Below are 18,737 nucleotides of genomic sequence, written 5' to 3' on the forward strand. Positions count from 1 at the left end.
GATCATACCTGGAGCCATGTCCAGCCACATGTGACACCCACACCTGGAGCCATGTCCTGTCTGCCACACACGACTGAAGTAACCTTTTCGAAAGGAAAGTTAAATTTTTGGTAAAATAATGGAGGAGGAAGGGAGAGGTATCGCAGAAGGAGAAAGTAATTCGAGAAGCCCCAGCACTTTCACTTTCCTTTCTCACTTTCTCCCTCCACATGGGGCCCAGGTGAGGCGGGGTACACAAGTGTGTTCTCATGGCGCTGGCGGGGTCACTGTTCTGCCTGGACCCCCGCGGCATCTCCATGCCAGGGGGACACCAGGGACCCCACCGGAGTAGGGAAGGGGTAGGGGGGCGGGGATTGTTATGGCCAGCTTGGGCCAGTAACCGGGTTCTTCTTATTAACGTGTCTTATAACCTCCTCTTGATCCTACCCCAAGTCAATGGTAAGTTTTCAAGAACTGGCTGTGGCAAGGAGTAGTGCAAAGAATAAAGAGGGGATAAACAATACGCAATTATATCTTCAATATATTATCACCTTCACTAATATATTTATTATATCTCTCTAAGTATTACTACACATATTTACACTGTGTCGCTTTCACTCGCGACACTCAATAGATCGACAGTGTTCATCAAATCCCGGCAAGTCTGCTACGTCCAGGTACACGTCGTCCACACTCAATGACAGTCACCAGTGAGTTCGCCTTCCTCAACATGGGCCAGTCCGTACACCGTATCGTCATGATGTCCCAGTACCCCACATCCGCTCTCCAGAAACACACTGGCAGAGGGTTTCAGCAACATGCTGACAGGGTCGGGGGTCTCAAATAATCATGTACTAACACCCTGGCAGAAGTCTTTAGCAGCACTTCTCAACAGAGGTCCTATCCCCGACCTTCCAAGTGGTTGGGCACCATTCCTATTCTCTGTCGTATCCTAAATCTTTGCTCCCGTATCCCTTCCAAGTGTCATGTAGTCGTAGTGGGCTGATTATTTCTCCTGATCATTACCTTGCCTCCTCGAGTTGGGAAATATCAAGGAGGTCTAGTTCCAAATCTACTCACCGGGCTAATTGTCTTCCTGCTCTCAACCCATACTGTCCAGGGTTGTGTAGACGCCGATTCCCTGTGTTTTGTAGTATTCTTAGTGCTCTTTCAAAGATGTGTATTATATGTGATGTTAGTGTTATAGGTCTATAATTTCTTGCGATAAGGAAGTAAATGCAGAATAGAACCAGTGAGGAGTAGAGGTGCCATTGGCTCAGAGAACACTGTCTGAACATCAGAGGTCCATGGCTGTTCATTACTCGCCCAGCAAGCATTAGAAATATTGCCAGAACAATGGTGGACTTCAAGAACAAATTAGATAAGTTCTTGCAAAAAGTACGGGACCAACCGGACTGTAGTGGATATGTGGGCTGACGGGCAGCTGCAAGCAACAGCCTGTTGGACCGAGTTATCTCAAGCCGAGCTCAGGGAGTAGAAGCATTCGCGAAACCCCCTCGAGGTAACCTCCAGGTAACCTGTGATAGTGGAGGGAAACTTCACACACGCAGTTTCAAATGTAAACATAATAGAGCCCGAAAGCTTAGAAACCTGTACACCAGTTGATTGATTGAGTGATGAGAGGCAGGACCCAAGAGCCGAAGCTCATCCCCCGCAAGCTCAATTAGGTGCTGATCGCCGCTACAATGGCGTTCCAGCGCATATTCCAGGGGCGTGTTTCCAGGCATGCGTCACATCCCGCCTCGCCCAGGGCCGGCAGCGGCGGCGACAGCTGACATCGCACATCCGCCCACCATTTTGCGACGTGCATTGTATTCTGTCTGACTCTGGCAGGGTTACTGGTACGTGCACCCACACGTGCACCCCACCCCCCGCCCACACGTGCCCCCCGCCCCCCCGCCCACACGTGCCCCCCGCCCCCCGCCCACACGTGCCCCCCGCCCACACGTGTACCCCACCCCTTGCCCACACGTGCACCCCACCCCTCGCCCACACGTGCACCCCACCCCCCGCCCACACGTGCACCCCACCCCCCGCCCACACGTGCCCCCCGCCCACACGTGCCCCCCGCCCACACGTGCACCCCCCCCGCCCACATTTGCCCCCCCCCCCGCCAGTGCACCCCACCACCCCGCCAGTGCACCCCACCACCCCGCCCACACGTGCACCTTACCCCCCGCCCACACGTGCACCCCACCCCCGCCCACACGTGCACCCCACCCCCTCGCCCACACGTGCACCCCACCCCCCGCCCACACGTGCACCCCACCCCCCGCCCACACGTGCACCCCACCCCCCGCCCACACGTGCCCCCCGCCCACATTTGGCCCCCCACACCCCCCCCCCTCCGCCAGTGCACCCCACCACCCCGCCCACACGTGCACCTTTCCCCCCGCCCACACGTGCACCCCACCCCCCGCCCACACGTGCACCCCACCCCCCGCCCACACGTGCCCCCCGCCCACACGTGCACCCCACCCACACGTGCACCCCACCCCCCGCCCACACGTGCACCCCGCCCCCCCGCCCACACGTGCACCCCACCCCCCGCCCACACGTGCCCTCTTCCCCCCCCCGCTCACACATGCCCTCTTCCCCCCCCCCGCCCACACATGCCCTCTTCACCCCCCCCCCCCGCCCACACATGCCCTCTTCCCCACCGCCCACCCATGCATACATGCACCATTTTCTCCCACAGGCGCCCACTCCTCCCCCAAATCTTCATTGCTCCCGTTACCCCAACTCCTCCCCATACACCTCCTCCTCCCCAATACACCCACGGCCACCCCACCCCACGTTTGCTCCACACAAGAAGTAATGACGCCGCGGGGAAACATTCCCACCAGCTTTCCCTCTGGTCGCCCTGACTCCGAGGCTGACATGGACCGTTTTCAGGGAGCATATATGTAGACAATTACCCCGCGTGGTGGTGTGCTGTCCGGAGAGGTGAAAATTTGTGTTTTGTAGCTCAAGGACGGGGGAAGGCAAGATAATGGGGGTAGACTCTCACTCAGCTAGGGAATGTTGCGTTTGTCATTCATACTCGTGTTGTAAATAGCTTATAGGCGGTGTTGCAGCTCTTGTGGATTCTCACTGGACACTTTAATATTTTCTTTTCCTGCCACCCCCATTCTTTTGTGTGTGTGTGTGTGTGTGTGTGTGTGTGTGTGTGTGTGTGTGTGTGTGTGTGTGTGTGTGTGTGTGTGTGTGTGTGTGTGTGTGTAACCCAGGCCTTGACAATGGAAATGTGAGGGAGTAAATGAGCTTGGAGGGGCTATGAGGGGGGGGGAAGGGAGGGGTCAATTGCATCATGATGGAAGGGTGGGACAGGAAAGAATGAAAAGAGGGAGACAGTGGGTGAGGAGAAGTTGAGAAGGAAAGCAGCGTTCTATCTCTCAAGTCAATTATTGAGGACCCATAACCTTGGAGAGGCCTTGATATGTTGGACAACTAGCAAGTGTAGCTGGAGCGAACTGTGTACACAAGCCGTATAATCCGCGTGGTGCCGCGGTAGCTCGCTCATCCATACACCTCGCTCATCCGCACGCACCTCGCTCATCCGCACGCACCTCGCTCATCCGCACGCACCTCGCTCATCCGCACGCACCTCGCTCATCCGCACGCACCCCGCTCATCCGCACGCACCCCGCTCATCCGCACGCACCTCGCTCATCCGCACACACCTTGCTCATCCTATACAAAATGTATAATGCTGGGAACTTTTAAGGAATCTATTATTTTAACCAAGGACCCTTTACCTTAATGTATTATCTTAATGCTCTAATTCACTATTGCATGTTATTTGAATAAGTTGTGTAGTTTCTCATGTTGTGACGGTGAGTTAATTTGGAGTCTCAACCTGAGAGGTAAATATGTACCCTCCGAGCCCTCTGGAAATTGAAATAATCACGATAAGTAACGTTTGTATGAATTTTTAGCTCTGAATGTTAAATTATTTATGGCGTCCATTAAGTAACAATTATTGTATTATTAATAATTCGAGAAACTATATTAACATTATTGATAGCGCTGTTACCTGGTGGGAGTTTTTCTTTCTGCTTTTCTGATGGCTGCTTCATCAGCTGGAGTATTTTGCTAGCCTCGGCACAAGACTACAGGCTTCACAGTTCATCCGAGCTGGTGCAGACGTTTGTAATAATAACAGTATGCAATAATGCATTTATGAACGTTCTTCAGTGGTGGGTAAGGGGACGAGAGTGTAAAATGTGGTTTGGTAGAGTGATGGGAGAGAAATTGCAGGAGATGGGTGGTTGTAACCTCCAATTAGCTAGTTACCTGCCCCTGGTGCTTGGCCCTCCTAGTCCCTGGTTGGACGGATGACCTTAACCTCTGAGCCATAGTGAGACATGTTGCTTCTCCGTGATATGTTGTGTATACCTCAGGTGTGGGCTGTGTTGTGTGTTCCCGTGTAGGAGTGCCCTGTAACCCGTGGTTATTTACAGGTAGCCATGACAGCTGCCGGAGATAGATAAAGTGACCGAGGAAAAAGATACGAAGTTTTATACTGGTGAACGCGATGTGATCATAGGTGAGACATGAAGACGCTCTCGACTTGTTGAAACATGTTCAACTGTATCGTAGATGCGCAGATAAAACTAAAGTAGTGCTAGAAGTGCCATTGGTAAATGATACTTGCTAGAAATACTTAATGAAACAAAACCGAATATAGTGAAAGCCATTCCTCCTACAATTGGGATGGTAGCATATGATATATCTTACGGCGTCTGTAACTGCTCCGAAATACATTTAGAGTGAGTGGTGTTGACACAGTCACCTGGTTGCTGTCAGCTATGCGCATGCGGAGTCGGAGTTTGGCGGGGCCTCCCACGCAGCCTATTAGGACCCCCACCAGCACAGCCTCCAGCACCTCCAACACCCACAGTGTGGTGAACATCCCCGGGGAACTCAAGCTTCACTACTCTGATGTAGTGAACGTGGCTGAGAAGCTGGCGCGACTCTTCTCCCGCACACACACCTACAACGTGTACAAGCGCCACAAGACTCTGGGCAGCATCCACCAGGTAAGATGCCGACGCTCTGCTCTCTTGCCTTCATCTCTTGGGGGGGAGAGTGTGGCGGGAGGTTGTGGGCATCACCACCCTAGGTAGTCACCCACTACAGTTGAGTGTGTGTAAAAGTACACTGTAGGATAGTTAAAAAAAAGTGCTAATGATGAATTGCCCAAAAGTAATTTATGTATAACTGAAGAAACTATTATTGTACTTCAGTTGATTCTATCCGGATATGTTTTACCCCAAAAATATCTAGTCATAAAGGATTTTGTAGACAATGTCGGTATTTGCAACCCAGCCATCATATCCCCTCAAGTGTTTTAAGTACATTTCTGTCATATCAGAGCTTACCGTGGACCTACATTAAATTGCTCCCTGATGACCACCTTGACCTTGCTCTTGGTGGCCTTTGGGCGGCAGCGTCTCTGTTCTCCCTTGCGCTGGATCCGAATTACCAGGTGTTTGGGCTCGTGTATAGTGTTGCTGCCTCTCCTTCTTTCATGCTGTACAGTTAAGAGCTTACGGGGAAGTTGCACCAGTAGGGAGAAAGGTGACAACGTGTGGGAATACTAATAAATAAGACAAGATACCAAGTCGTGAAGAAGTTCCCAGGTGTGTTGGGGGGATGGGTTGGGGGGACTTGGAGGGGGAGACCTTAGGGAACCCCACCTGCTGCACGCGCGCCAGTCTGACATTAACCACGACCACGAGGGGATGTCGATGCTGCTACTGGGCCCGGTATGGACACCTTGCTTCATCTGTGAGCATATGTTGCCGTGTAGTTGATCACTGGAAGTGTAGGGTGAAAAGTGATAACAGCGTGCAATAAGTTGTATAGTGAGGGGTGACTCCCAGCAGGCCGCCGCCTGCTACATGCACCGTGTACACAACGAAGCTGAGCGAGGTTGTCGTCATAACTGTGTGGCCCGAGCCGATCCGGTGGTTTATGTGCATCTCGCGGCTGGTCACGACCGACTTACGTTACGTGTGTTACGGAGGCTACCGTGCCCCACTTCTCCCTCCCAGGACCTGAATTGCCAACTACTTGCACCCGGCTTGAGCATTTAGTTATGCATACATACCTTCGTTCATTTATTTGAAATTTCATTTTGATTGTTACGAATAATAATTCAGAAACACACATACGTTCTTTACGGATGATGCAAATTGTGTTGCGGAGGTTGAGAGACGCGCAGGAAATAGTTTGTGAGGTGAGGAGGAGTGAGGCGGCCTGGGGGAAGGGGGCATGAATGTCCTGCGCCTCACTTTACCTATCCTCCAGCCGCAGCCCAGACTTGCCAGGCCTGCCACCCCCCCCCCCTCACTATCCCCACATACTTGAACAAATCAATAAAGAGCCACCAAAGCTCAAGAGCAGCATGACATGTCTCCGTAACGTCTGCATAGCGGATAATTGTGAATGTTAAAAATGTCGGTGATGTTCGGTGTAGAGGTATAAGCAACTACCCCCTCGTAGAGCCGACTAGAGGAGTTGTCAACCTTGTCACGTGGATGTGTTGGCCTCCGACTGCTGATGAAGGTGGTAAGATGACGATTGTAATTATGTTAAGAGTGAGGATTGAGAATGTTGAGGCAGAGCTTGGGACAAAAGGTGGAGGATGTGGCAACGGAGCACCATGCAACAAGACCGTTGACCCCCCCTCATGCACACGCCCTCATTCCTCTTAGTATTCCTCATACTGTTTTCCCCCTTTTTATCCGTTTTTATATTTTACTACTTTGACTATGATCACTGTTCATTTACCTGTTATTGACTTAAGTCTTCCTTGCATTATTGTTGTTCTAGTCTTGTTCTGGAACTATTAATACTAGACCTGTTCTTGTACTACTGTTACTAGTCAATATATCAATGTACCAGCAATTGTATTACTATTACGACTACTAGTAATAGTCCTGTACTACTATTACTAGTCTCGTTCTTGTAGTACTATTACTAGTACAGGACTAGTACTATTACTAGTACAGGACTAGTACTATTACTAGTACAGGACTAGTAGTACTATTACTAGTTTTGTTCTTGTAGTACTATATACTAGTCCTGTTCTTGTACTATTATTAATAGTCCTCCTTGGTCTTTTATGGGTCTTTCTCTTTGCCTCGTTCGTATAAGCCAATAGCTTTACAAGATGTACTACTAGCCTATAATGTCGGTAGACGTAAGCAATCATTTCAACTCTAAATTTCATGTTAATGTGCCTATTAGTGCTTTTCGGTATTAGATTTGTCATAATATCGTGTATTAGAAATTTACAATGAATGCTAATTTAATGTCGTTGGCGAGTTTCATTTGCCAACGCCAAGTTCAAATATGTTTATTGAGACAAGAAATAAATACATCTCAAAGGGATAGAGTAGCTTAGGCTATTTCGCCAACGCCAACATGGGCGTTGTGGACGGTGATAAACCTTTTCACGTAGAAAATGTTCCAGAGTTGAATTTCTAGATTTCCAGTGATCAAGTTCATTTTACAATATAAAATTTAATGATAGAGGGTTGCGAAAAAAATTCATAATGTAAATAATACATTTGTTAAAATTGCTTAGAAACTTTCAATGTCCAAAATTTAATATAGCTCATGAGCGCATATGAATGATGATGATGATGATAGTGAGAAACACATCCTGAAATATCCATTAAGCCAATTTGTTAGAATAAGGAAATAAAAAGTTGCAAAGCAAACTTCGGCAAATATAACTATGAATCATGTTTCTTATCACAAATCATAGCAAAACAAACTCAACGGTAATTTGCAGTTACATAATAATGCAATCAATAGCAGCAGAAAATTGTGACTTGATTATGATGAAGAAAAGGCATGGTTATTATTTGTTTGCTACTGTATTTACCGGAGAGAAATTACACAAAATTAATTCAACTCTAAATTTTATGAAGAAATTTTAAAATTTTTGTTAAATTTCATTTAACAAAAAACATTAAACAAATCTAAAAATCACTTCGTTGACACATTTGACCTTTCTTTTTAATATCACCGAATATTTGCCTTGCAAAATATTCGGTAAACTTTAGTTACTTTCCGGATTTAATTAAAATGCCATTTGGGCTAATTTCACTATTACGAAACGTTAACTTTTTGAGGTCCAACAGTACATATTGGTGCGTTGGAGCTGTTGTAAGTACTGTCATTTTTTTTTTAGAATCAATTGAATTCTAATGCTTTATGTTTAACATACGAAAAATGGTAAAAAGGAAATAAAGATTTATCTAACATGACAAATTTCATGTTTTCATTCGTTATAAAATGCCTACGTTTTTATAAAATGCCATAGTCAGTCGAGTTGTGATATTAGGGTACCGAAATTCGTGGTCAGCCTGGGTTTTGGTAGAATAAAACACAAAAGACTATGGTGTATTAAATGCACAACGTTTCGTGCCTACCTAGAACATCTTAAAGTGAGATACGGGGTTTTGCCTGATTGATGAAGATTATGCCACGAAAGGGGTGACACGGGTAGGAGTAGCCTGTATAGCTGCTGGACACCTTTTTGATCAGAAGAGTGGCAGTGTTGATGGCTTCAAGGTGGTTGCTGTTAGTTTCAGGGACTCTTAAGATCTTCTAAGGTCGTTGGTTGCTTCACATTCCAGGAGATAGTGAAGTAGTGGTTATTTTCTGATTGTCAGAATATGCATTCCCACTGTCTGGGTTCACTAATTTCCCAGTTGCATCTGCAGGTTTTGCCTGTTGTTATTTTAGATTCAGTTACTCGGAACGAAAGTTCAGAGTAACAGAATATTCGGAACGAAAGTTCAGAGTAAAAGAATATTCGGAACGAAAGTTCCGAGGATATGAATATAGGAAAGTTCATTGCTCGTGCTAAGAATGTTCCGAATAGCACCGACTATGGTTATCCCGTAGTGGACTTACTCGGCACAGGAGTGGGGCTGTAACTATTTTTGCATGTTGTTGCTGTTTTAGATTTAGTTACTCAGACCGATGATGTAGATCGGTCACCCATGTCCATGTAGCACAGGCTATAGTGAGTCCGTAATTTAGTTAGGTTATTCGTGATAACCTTGTTACTGTGATATTTAGGTCAAAGTTTTAAATGGAGGAGTGGTTTCCTCCTTTTCTCCCTTTTACCTTAGATTCAGCTACTCGGAACGAAAAGTTCCAAGTAGCACGGGCTACGGTGAGCATGTAGTGGACTTACCTGGCACAGGAGGGGCAGTAACTGAATAAAAAAAATGCTGGCACAGGAACGGGGCTGTCCTTTTACCTGTATGGTAAGGGGAAGATATACGCGGCTGGAGGCGAGGTACATGTGAGTAAGTGAGTAAGGCCGCGGAGCTCAGGTGCTAGTGAATGACGTCATCTTCCATTGGGTTGGGTCTAGGCCTGTGTTGGTAATGAGGCAAAATCGTCGTATTGTATGTTTATATTAGGTGTTCCTTCGGTTATGATTGCTTCTAGAATTTGTAATCTATTGCTGTCATTTGTAGAATCAAGTACGGTACTTCCTTACCTTGCGATGATTTCGGGGCTCAATGTCCCCGCGGCCCGGTCCTCGACCAGGCCTCCTCGTTGCAGGACTGGTCAACCAGACTGTTGGACGCGGCTGCTCGCAGTCTGTCGTATGAATCACAGCCTTTATCTGGATCATGAATCACAGAATCACATACCTCCTGTGTGCTTCTCAAGCATTTTGTTAGTGAATTGTTTTCATGACCAATCATGAGTGCTACCTCATGATTGGTTGGCATATTGTTTTTTAGAGGTTCCTGCTTGTAGATGACAAGTCAACCTTATTGAAAACTTAGTAGTGGTCATGCTAATATAGGCTGATTAAAGGTTACATCCTTCATGGGGGCAAGTGTACTGGTATACCACGTTGGTTTTCTGGAGAGGGTTGCTTGTTCTGTTTGGGCTGTTCATTATTAACTCTGCTGTCTTTTTGGTCTTATAGTAAATTATGAGTTAAATTCTTTGGTACTGGTCAACATATCTCCTCTGGATATGATGTCCTTCGTAATGCGTTCATCTGTCTAGTACTGGGTCTTTATGATAGATTTATAACTTGAAGGGTGGTCTTCGCGTGTGGTTGGTTAGAGTTGTACCATTTATCTAGATACTTCCTAATGCAGGTGTTCATTTCTTCGTTAGTGTATTCAAAGTTTACTAGAGCTTGCAGACTTCTCTCCACTTCTTTGTGCAACGCATCGCAGTTTGTGCAGTGGGTGAGAGCTCTGCGTATGTATGAGTACATCACACTTGTCATATATTGGTAGGGGCTCTCGCCGAGGCCGTCCAGACACATTCCAGCTCCAGGTAACACGGGTGGTACGCGAACAAGGGGGGGGGGGCAGATAGAAACGGAGTACCCACATGAGCCACAGGGACGTTAGAAAGAACTTGTTCAGTGTCAGAGTAGTAAACATGATGGAATGCATCGGGTAGTGATGTGGTGGAGGCTGACTCCATACACAGTTTCAAGTGAAGATATGATAAAGCCCAGTAGGCTCAGGAATCTGTACACCAGTTGATTGACAGTTGAGAGGCGGAGCCAGAGTTAAAACCCCGCGAGTACGTACCCATGATTGTTGGTTTCGTGTAGACTTCATTGGTGAAGGTGGCGTCATTGGTCTTGACGTATAAGTGGAGGAAAGGGAGTGCACTGTCGATACCAAGTTCCTATGTGAATTGGAGTACGGAGGACTCTGTAAGTGATCGCTTAATCTTTTCCAGCACTCGAAGGTCCTTGACACAAATGAAAATGTCATCAATATACGTCAATATATATGGGGTTTGCTCATAGTCCTGAAGATGTTCTCTTCCAGGGAGTCCATGTAGAAATTAGCGAACCAGGACACCTAATTCATTGTGTGTCGGGGGACAGGAAGCCAGAGTGTATTCATACACGTTTTGGCTTTTATCGAGTTATACCCCTAACTGTATTGGCGCATAACCCCCTAAGTGTATTGATGCACCTATCTGCTAACTGTGCTGATGCAACTATCCCCTGACTTTATTGGTTAATCTCTGCCCTAACTGTATTGATGCATTTTCTCAACATTATTGATGCATCTTTCATATAACAGTATTGAGAAGACATCTCCTAAACAGTGCTGTATTGATTCGATGCATTCCATGCATTCATGATACTGTACTCCCAGTAGTCATCATACATGACTACTGATATGAAAACCAATCTGTTTTCATAGAGATGTATTAGCCCAAGGATACCTTTCTAATTACCCTCATGTGATCATCTCTCAATTTAGCTTTCATCATTTTATATTGTTATTAGGTATCCCTAATAACAATATTAGGGATACCTAATAGTAGTATAATATAAAGGATACCTAATAATATAAAGTAATTATGGATACTTTATACTATTTTCATGTTTGTTTATTTAATATTTTGCTCATCTTAAGCTGATCAAGGTTTCCATTCAGTATATCAAATAATACCTCATTGTATTAACATGAAGCAATCAATACTTATGCTTGATCAAAAATTTGACTTTTTTTGCATTTTGAGCAGTGTAACCCCAGTGGTATTTTTTTTAGTTGGTACAGATGAGTCATAACCTTATTACCAAGTTATGCTGTCCCCTCAGCCACATCACCTGGCCAGGGCTTCTTCCACAATGTTACCATTACAACCATCCAACCCTTCTGACCCCATCCCCTAACACACTGTGCTCTTCCCCTTCCACTACCCCTCCCTTCAACCCACAGGAGGAGGAAGGGGCTATTGTATTTTAGCTCTAACCATATTTTCTTTGTTTCTCCTTGCAGCCATCAGACTCTTGGGTAACTGTTCACAACCTGAAACAACTGGATGGTGGGATTTTAGACCCAGACGACCGGCTCAATGACGTGGCAGACGACAGGGAACAGATTATTGCACTGTATGAAGAACAGGTGCACCACCACCACGGAGGGGATGGAACTTCGGCATCGTCAGACTCTGAGAATCCTTCCCCAGATATCTTTCAGGTACTGGTGCTATTATCTAGTTGTAGCTACAGAGAGCTCTACTTGTGGTTTCTCATGTTTCTTGCAACCTTCTCATGGTTTATTCCAAAGATTCACCACTACTTTGGTAAAACAAGTACCTATACTTTAGTCTTTTTTGTCTTTCCTAATGTACTGTATTTGAAAACTGTGACCTCCAGTCCTGCATACTTCTGGTTTCAACTACAGTAGTTAAAAAAAATTGTATTTTAACAAACTTCTTTGGTTATCACATCCTTTTTTTTTGTTTTTATTATGTTCAGTGAAATATGTCATTAGTTCACATTTTTAAATTTTGGATTTTATGTAGTTTTGAACGGTCGGAAAACCTATGACACAATACCAACAAAAGATTAGTGCACAGGTTGGAGAAGGCAGAAGTAACGAGTAATGTACTCCAGTAACTAAGGGAATAGCTGTTGTTGTTGTTTAAGATTCGCTACTCAGAACGATAAGTTCCAGTAGCACGGGCTATGGTGAGCCCGTATTAGGGAATAGCTATGTAACAGAAGACAGTGTCACTATGATGGGGAGAGTTCATGCAGGAGAAATGTTACCAATGATGTCCCACTGGAGTTGGTGCAAAGATGATACAGCCACCTCCACAAAACACCACAGTCAACACAAACACAATTATTTCCACCATCACCACAACTACACCAACTACCAAAATCACTGTAAGCAATACAGCTGCAAACACACCAACAACAGCCATCAATACCACCACTAAAACTACCACAACCACAAAAAGTCCATAACCATGACTACAAACATCAAAGCCATAGATACCCCAAGCACCACTACAAATACAAAGACCCTCATGAGAAACACCACAACTACTACAAACAATTCCATGTCTTCACAGTAAAATAAGAAGTGCCTGAGCTGAGGGAAATGGAATCAAACTGAGCAGCACCAGAGGACCTTAAGATAACCAAAGATGAATAAGAAGGCTGGAGCTGGACAAGCAGCAGAGTGAAAAAGCTATGGTTGCATCAGAAGGGTCCAGTGAGAAGCACAGTCCGGGAGGTCCAGATTTTGGGAGAGGGGAGGACATGTACCATGCCAAGACGCTGGCCACACATGCAGCATTGACCAGGGAAACTCAACGCAGGCATCAAAGAGCTAAAAAAACAAAAACAAAAAAAAGTAGTAAAAAAAACACCGGTTGAAGAAAGCAATTGTACTGCATCTTCAGTATCTTTATGCACCAACCATTCAAAGATTGGAAAATGACCCAGGCCTGATGGAGAGACATAACCACAGAGCAAAAAATCTACTAACAAGAGAAGAGAAACTGCCCTGCCATAAACCAGCAGGAATATAGGGGGCACAAGTAAGAGTGAATACAACTACCATCAAATGTAGGAAACTTGGCTCCAGTTGCCACACTCTGGGAGAGCTTGAATATCTTTCCCATGGGAGGAAACCCTGACTTACACTTGTAGCAGATAGCAATTGACAAGCACTAATAACTTGGAATACCCCCCTGTGCTAAGACAATAATCTCAAGGAAAATACAAAGAAAACATACCTGAGTGCAGAAAACAGCAAGGTGATGAGTGGATGCCAGGAATAAAAGTGAGGGTGGCCCACTTCGCTGACCCTGTTGGGGTGAGGGTAGTGTCATCTGGTGGCAGACAGTGTAGCTTTTTCTCTGCAAACAGTTGTTAAGGTGTCACTGTAATTATAAAATGGTATATTGTTGTTGCATCCCTTATTATTTTTAAACAGCGTTATAATTCAAAGAAAAACTGTATTTAAAAAAATATTTAGGAGACACAGTACTGTATATGTGATCTTGTTCCTCAATCTCACCCAAAATGTTGTATATTATGGATTTGATAGCTGTACCTAGCTGTACTTAAAATTTTATCACATTTGTAAGCCAGTCACTTATTGTAGATAAAATTACTTAGTCTTTAAATCTTACACAGGACATTGAGCACAAATTCTCGCCCTTTACTCGGAATGACATTGAGATAACGGGCGAGGAATTAAGTGCCACCCCACCTCCACTCCATGTGCGACGAGGGAGTGAACCTGCCTTAAATCGTTTATCGCCCATCCCACCCGCCAGTGCCCCTCCCGACCCCACCAAACGGTGGTCAGCCGCACCCATTATAGAAGATCAGAACACACCACCAAGCTCCACACCTATGAAGAATATAGTAAGTAGCTTAATACCGGTACAGTAGAGTCACGTTCTTTCTTTCTTTCTTTCAGGTTTTGTACATCATAATGATGTAACAAGTGTGAGTTTGCCTTAATGTGTTTAAACATTATAAATGTAGACATAAAAAATGACGGAAACTAAAATAACGTGTCCTCTGGGAGGTTGTCTCTCATCTCATCTCCAGAATTGTCAAACAGACCTTCCAGAAAAGACCTTTCTAGGGAAACCCCTTGATGGCTTGCTGAAACTATATCACTGAGATGGCTTTCCATACTCAGTCACATCAGTCAAAGGAGTCCTCGTTTACCTACCAGGGACCAGAGCCAGAAACTGGCACTGTCCCTCTCAGAGGCACAGAGAGCAGGGGGATTGTTATGACTTTCAGTGCTGGTTTATTTTTTTGCCTCAATTCTTTTACCATATAGTTTAGCTTCAGCATACAAAACCAGCACTTAGTTTTGTTTTGACTTGTGAATATGACTACCTGTATAATTAAATTTTTTGTGTTCAATATGCAAACGAAAATTACTTGGAAGAAGTTGTGGTTACCTTGGCAAATATAATATTGGAGTTTGCAGTAGTAAAAATCTATTTGGATTTTTAGGAATACTGTGCTGGCAAAAATATGAGTTTGTATGGCTTTTGTATTTTCTTGAAGTTGAATTAACAGAATTAGAATCAGAAACTTTATTTGTAACAACTCATACAAATCATTATTGTAATGGCTGGACTAAACAAATGTACAGCATTCTAAGTCAGACTCACATTTTTGGCAAAAAAGTGAGAAACATTAACATAGAATTTGAAAGGTGATTTATATTGGAAAAACGAAGTACTGTACGGTATAGTTTACCATTAGAGCAGTGAAAGTGATTGACACAGTTTATATCACAATACAGTATTAAGATGATCAAAAGATAATTTGAAAGGGTCCCAGTAGTACAGTCGGGTTCTTTCCCGAATCACAATCAGGAATTATGAGTTCAAATAACAGGTGGGACAGATATGGTTGGATGCATTTCCTATCATCTAATGCCCTTGTTTATGTAGCAGTAAATAGGTACCCAGGAATTAGTCAGCATTCTATTCATTATTAGTCATTCATTCATTCAGCATTTCATTAGTCAGCATGTTGTGGGGTTGCATCCTGGGGAGGGTGAGTAATTCGACCCTAGGGGGGGGGGAACCTTGATATAAGCCTAACATGTTTATATATATACACACTAATTGCCAATTCCCCAACATAATAAATGATACACACAGAAAATCACAGAAACAATATATATATATCAGTGAAAATCAGTGGTGCAGTGGTAGAGTATGCGGCTGACAATGCCTTAGTTGCGGGTTCGCATCGCCTCACAGCCGCAGTGGATTTTCCCATAATGAATGATGTTATGAATTACTGAATTCTAAACTAATCATACTATAAAATTTTGAGAGAGGACATTACTCCACTTCAAAGTAAATTTGCATACCTGATTAGAAATATTGTACCATCTATAGATATCTAGCAATAACAGAACTTATTTTTTGCTACGTGGTTTCTAAAAACATTTGGTGTGTCAAAAGGTTTGGAAGCATCAATAAAAGAGAGAACAGAGCAACCCTGTGAGTTGTAGTACTGAATAGTTTCTGCGCCAAAACTTCAAAATGTCTTTCAGTAATTTTTAGTAATCAGTTTTGTATGCAAATTGAAAGTTAGAAGTTTTATCCCAGTTCAGATTTGTAACAAATATATTAATTTCTTACATTATATTTAATTACTGTGCCTTATATCTTTGTAAACCCCCTGGTGGCAGGTTTGGAAGTACCCCACCATTTGTAATTACAGTATTTTTCATTTTTTTATTTGGGGTTATGATAATTTTATAAAATAGTTTTGTGATATATATACTGTGTTACGGTATATGGGATACGTTCATCAGCTGTCTTTATGTATTCATGTGCAATACAGTACTTTACCTAATTTGAAAATAGGAATTCCTGATTACTGCATTATCAAAGTTATATTTGGTGTGTAGCTTTGAGTAATCTGCTGAAAATCTGTATAAACAAAGACTGGCACTGGTTTTCAGGATGGACACAGTTCTTATGAGGATGACAGTGTGTTTGTGGTAGACCCTGGGGAGAGAGGGGAGGGGTCGGGGGAGGAGAAGACCCCATCCTCCTCATCATCATCATCTCACCATTCAACTTCTACTGCCTTCACGCGATTTTCTCGTGACACTAATAGATGCTCTGTTCAGGTAAAGTCTTCCCTGATTAGCAAGAATGTTATTGATCAAGTATCTTGGATGTAACATTTTACCTAAGAAAATTTGGCTATACCTTTCAGCATAAAATTAGGGCTGGCTGTATATATTTAATCATTAACCCTTCCAGGAGTAGTAAAACTCCCTCACTCCCCCAGAGTTTTTTTTTAATATAAAAAATGGCTTAAATTTTTAAAGATAATTTTTATACTTGTAAAACACAACAAGTCTCATTTTGTGAGCTTGGCTGATTAACTGGTGCAAGGCCACCTATTACCCATGTGGAACCTGGTTAATTGCATAGAAGCATGACACAATGCTGTAGCTAGAGTGCAGAATATTATTTTCTCAAATTACCATATTCCTAGTTGCTTACTACATTACTTAATCTTTATTGTATAGCTCATCAATTTTAGCACTCTCAAAGTTTAAATAATTTTCCTAAAGAATGTGTATGAAATTTGTGTTTTCTAAAATCTGGGAGCACAGCAATGTTCATTCATTCTAGCACATAATATTAAACCAACTAATGGCATAATATAACGAAGGTTTGTCAGTGATGCCAACCATGTGGTGATTTAATTCCCACTAAGTATTGCACCTTCAATTTCAACTGGACTAGAAATGTTCTCATTTCAGGCATTACCTACCTTCATGGCCATCTTAATCTATCATAATATGTTTATACTGCACTTATACCTCTAAAAGGGTTACATGGGTCTTTGTGCCAAGTGGTAATGCTGAAACAAATTGGTTGTAGAATTCAAATACTACAAGGAACATGTCCCTTCAAGGAACATCTCAGTTTGGACCAATTGAATTTGAAAGAAGTCATTTTCATAGATAAGGGAGATCATTCATTAATTGTCTAAATCTTTTGAATGATTTAGAAGCTGACTTTTCAGCATCTGAAACTGAAGTTCTTGATATTTGTTATTCTGTAATCAGATTGAAAACTCACCTTGATGTTGGTTAGGTACAGTTTGTGCCCTTTGTTGTACTGTTGCTGTGTGTATAATAACTTCAATAAAATGTAATGGGTAATTTTTTGTTAGAAAATGTTAGCCAGCTGAAAAAAAATCACAATTCAAGTACTGTATAAATGTTTTCCTTTTTTAAGTTGCATTTCATGGACAAAAGTAAAGTTATGGTGGTGGAGAAAGAATTAAATTGTGTGCAAAATAAATATGAAGGGGGGAATTGTTGAAAAAACTTTGTAAATGCCTGGGATGTGTGATTGGTAAAATTGGTATTTGAAAAATACAGTTTTACTGTAGAGTAAGTCAGGAAAGAGAAGTGACTAGTGCAATGGCTGCCATGGTAAAAAAAATACAAGGTAGGAATAGATACAACTGGAAATCTGAATGAAGGACTGTTTGTTCCCACTCATAATGTGTGGCTGTGGTGAATATGTGTGAATATGTGGTATTCATGTGAAAAGTTAGTGGTACAGATGGAAAATCTGAAATGCATGTATGGTATTTGAAGTATATAGAGTATAGAGTATGAATGGAATATATCATGGAGAGATATGAGGTGAAGAAGCTAGAAAACTACAAGAATGATGAGAACATAGTGAGATGGTTTGGAAATTTTAAACAAAGAATTTGAAGGTAGGATAAGAGAGGGGCTGTGAAGGTTGGTGAACATGGCAAGTTTGAGGAAGCGGGGAGTGATCCTGACAATGTGTGTGTGATATGAAAAGGGTGGAAATGGTGTACACGAAGTTACATTATAACTTATCCTTTATAATGTTTTTAGCATTATACTTGGCAGCAGTTCCTGCACTACACTTGAATGAGGCAGTGCACTAATGAGATGCACTCACCCAACTAGGTGAGTACACCTCATTAGTTCACTGCCTCATTGAAGTAACTTGTTCATACAGTAGTCACACCATTATTGTGACAGCATAGGTGGCTCCCCTCTGTCTTCTGGTTACTGTCTGTGTTTATATATTTTTAACATTTTAGTCATGATAATGATATTGGCTTTAAACACACAAAGATCACTTGTTAATAAAGATTACATATTGAGAACAGTAAATCCCAGTGCAACACCACTTCAGTACTGAACTAAACTAATTCAGTGTAATTACTAACCAAGAATATCACCTGCTTCAGCAGATGGTATTCTTGGATGATCTTGGTCCAGTGCTGAAGCAGAGGTTTAGGTAGAGAAGACTGTGCACTCCAGTGCTTGTATATGTATGTGTACTTGTATTTTTTTTTTTAATTTAGTAAGCTTCTTTTCCTTGATAATGTAGTACCTTAG

The 18,737-nt window shown here is 43.2% G+C and overlaps 1 protein-coding gene across 17 annotated transcripts in view; it reads left to right on the top strand.

Annotated features, from left to right (window-relative positions):
- Positions 1–18,737, top strand: part of LOC123762033 (partitioning defective 3 homolog) — a 324,827-nt gene that overhangs the window by 234,164 nt on the left and 71,926 nt on the right. For 13 of the 17 annotated variants that reach the window (XM_045748364.2, XM_069300378.1, XM_069300367.1 and 10 more), the window contains exons 1-4: positions 4,464–5,042; positions 11,814–12,014; positions 13,970–14,203; positions 16,287–16,457. In XM_045748364.2, the coding sequence (XP_045604320.1) occupies positions 4,812–5,042; positions 11,814–12,014; positions 13,970–14,203; positions 16,287–16,457 (837 nt within the window). In that variant the 5' untranslated portion in view covers positions 4,464–4,811. Of the gene's footprint in view, positions 1–4,463; positions 5,043–5,708; positions 5,772–11,813; positions 12,015–13,969; positions 14,204–16,286; positions 16,458–18,737 lie in introns of those variants that run through there. The other 4 variants (XM_069300392.1, XM_069300437.1, XM_069300433.1 and 1 more) reach the window with 3 other exon arrangements.

The sequence above is a fragment of the Procambarus clarkii genome, chromosome 5 (assembly GCF_040958095.1).
Source record: "Procambarus clarkii isolate CNS0578487 chromosome 5, FALCON_Pclarkii_2.0, whole genome shotgun sequence".
Lineage (NCBI taxonomy): Eukaryota > Metazoa > Arthropoda > Malacostraca > Decapoda > Cambaridae > Procambarus > Procambarus clarkii.